At 34.1% G+C, this 3053-nt stretch overlaps 1 protein-coding gene across 3 annotated transcripts in view; it reads right to left on the bottom strand.

Annotated features, from left to right (window-relative positions):
- Positions 1-3053, bottom strand: part of iqsec3 (IQ motif and Sec7 domain 3) — a 134605-nt gene that overhangs the window by 31596 nt on the left and 99956 nt on the right. For all 3 annotated transcript variants that reach the window (XM_015376677.1, XM_015376679.1, XM_015376678.1), the window contains one exon: positions 1419-1541. In XM_015376677.1, coding sequence (XP_015232163.1) covers positions 1419-1541 — 123 coding nt within the window. The remainder of the gene's footprint in view (positions 1-1418; positions 1542-3053) is intronic.

Raw genomic sequence — 3053 nt, forward strand, 5'->3', positions numbered from 1 at the left:
ATATATTTGTTAGAGCAAATGAGTAGATGTAGTTGCTGCTCTTTAATCTAATGTTTTATCTCTATCTAAGATGCATAAGTTAAGTTTTTCTGTGGAGGATTTGAGAGCAAAATTAGCCTCGCGTATGATCTTTATCTGTGATAACGATGCTCAGATACAGAATCACTGATCCTAGACTCTCTGGATTGTTTACTATAATGCTGGAAATGAAAACAGGAACAGAATAAATCTGCAGCATTAGGAGCAGGTTTATATCAGCGCATTCATTAGTCCAGTGACGCAGCAGATACTGAGGCTGATGGCTGCATTTCTTATACCCCAACCCCCCCTTCATTCTTTAGTGTTGCTGCTTCAAATCCTTCTCACTTACTTTGGAGATTTCTGTATCTCTGTGTGTGTGTGTATGTGTGGAGGCATTTCAAAGCCCAGGAGCAGGAGAGGCGGGCACAGAGAGGCAGTGGCGGTTATGCAACGTTGGTTATTTATAAATCATCCTCCCTCTTTCTTTTTTCCTCCCCTTTTCCCTGTCCTCTCTCCATTTTTGCCTCACCCTCCTCTCTCTGTTGGTTCCATAGCATGCAGGCACACCTGATGTCCAAGCTTTTCCGCTGCCAACCTTTCACCCCACTATGACAATTTTGTTTCCACACTAGGCACCTTGTGGACTTTGGCAGGTTGCTCTTATTACAGAGGGCTGTTATTACAATGAATGTTACTCTTTCCAAGGTTATGACCAGAAAATTGAAATTTTTGCTGGCTGTAATTTTTCAAGAAAAATTGTGCTGAATATTAATGTCATCGAAATGATTTATTGAATGCTAACATGTTGCATCACAGTGTTTGACACCATAAAATCTCCATCATTTTGAGTTTTATATTTTTTTGGAAGACACATGATGCCAGCCAAGGGGCATCCTTCACCTTTTATAACCCCCATCTTACCCAGAAAGTTTAACCAAAGTAATCATTTTAAAGAAAGACTTTTCAACATAAACTAAAGAGAAAGATAATTAATTGCAAAGACATTTATCATCTTTCTCTGCACCACAGTTCTATCAAGATTTCAACCTCATACAAATAAGGTTCTCCTTATTAGATACCATTAGTGAAAATATGCAGTGCTTTTTAAAATGCCCTGATTAAACCTAAGCCAGATATCAACTATGACTCAAAATCATTCAGGAAATGAGATTAAAATGTTATGATGGGCAGAGAGAGTTCTAAGAAATATCTATGTGATATAACAAAATGCTATGCAGTATTTACTGTTATTGGTTAATAAAAATTATGATCAAACTGTTATTCTTAAAAGGTGAAAAGACTGAAAAAACAAAGAAATCATACAGTTAAGAATTGGATAAAATTTTTTTAAAGGATTTGAAAAAAAAAATTCTAGAAATATCTATAGTGCAAATTACCTAAAGGCCTCAATAAGACGTTCCACCTTCTGAGCTTCTCCTTGGACTCTAATGTGGGCCTGAAACTTCCTCAGTGCTTCATCCAGTTCCATGCCTGAGAAGTCCATCTCATCCACCACACAGCTGTAGAGGGTAGAGTTAGAGATAAGCTAAAAACACAACATTTATGAATTAAGTAACAGTGCAAATTAATGTTATTTTTCTTTTATAGTGGGCTAATCTTTTGGGCTTCCAAAAAAAGTGATACTTCTTTTTTCAAATTTCATCAACAACTTTTACTGTAATTTACTGCAATTTAATCAATCAATCAAACTGTATTACACCGATTATAATACAGTCAAATATGACAGTTTTTATAGGGTTTAAAAAGAAGAAAAGATGGTTATTTAACCATTACAGACACACAATAATGTGACATAAATGTTAAAATTTAATAAAAAAGAGATATGAAGCGGATATTGGTGATAGGTCAATGGTGAATTAAGGCATATAAATGAATCACAACAAGGACCTATGGAAATGCAATACATAAAAGAGATCAGCATTAAAACACAGAGGATTCATAAACATTTTTTAACACTGTAAGAAAAAAAATATAAGAATCTTTCTGAAGTCATACAAAGATCAAATCATTTCACAAAATGTTACCAAACTTTGAATATATATATATATATATATATATATATATATATATATATATATATATATATATATAATATATATAAAGTAGGGCTGCAACAATTAATTGGATTAATCATGGTAAATCGATTATTGAAATAATCACCTATTATTTAAGTAATCCATTTATCATTAACTTTATCATTAGTTAACAGAGCAACCCACTAAGAGCAGTCATAATATCAAAATGAAAAAACAAATATATGATAAACATTTTGGATATAAGATTAAAAAAAAACTTTTTTGTCTGTAAATATTCCATCTAAATGCAATTCACTTTATTTATAAAGCACCAATTCACAACAGGTCATCTCAAGGCACTTGACATTTCAACCAGGTCATAGAGTCAGATTGACTGTATATCAGTTTAGTTTTAACTGGTTAAATATTGCAAACAATCTTCTTTAAGGAACATTTAAATTTGCGATATAATCGTTAGTTGCAGCCCAAGGGCTGGTGTCCTGCACCTTTAAGGTGTGTCTCTGCTATCACACCTGATTGAAATGCCTCAATTACCTCCTCATTTTGCAGTCAAGTTTCTCCAGAGTACTGCTAATGGCCTGACTATCTGACTGAGCCATGTTGAAGCAGAGACAAACCTAAAAGGTGCAGGACACCAGACTGTGAGACATGGAATTAAGGGAGCCCCTTTTTACAGGTATGAATAGGCTACTTATGTGAATGTCCTTTAAAAATAGGAAAAACATGGGGAAGCTCCCACATGGGAAGATGAGAAATCTAAAAGTATTAGCCTCACTTGGTCAGAAACAATATATTAGTTGGTCTTTACATCTCTGACACAGTTGCCAGAGTATATCTAAAAGTATGACCGGTTAAAATCCTTCTATCTCATAAAGCTCTGCCTTAATTAAAAACGTGAGTATGAAGAGAACACTGGTAATTTGAAGATGGAATGAGATCTGAATCAAACTGAATTTTTCAAGCATGACTGAAGAT

Source organism: Cyprinodon variegatus, unplaced genomic scaffold (genome assembly GCF_000732505.1).
Source record: "Cyprinodon variegatus isolate N-32 unplaced genomic scaffold, C_variegatus-1.0 Scaffold139, whole genome shotgun sequence".
In the NCBI taxonomy this organism is placed as follows: Eukaryota; Metazoa; Chordata; class Actinopteri; order Cyprinodontiformes; family Cyprinodontidae; genus Cyprinodon; species Cyprinodon variegatus.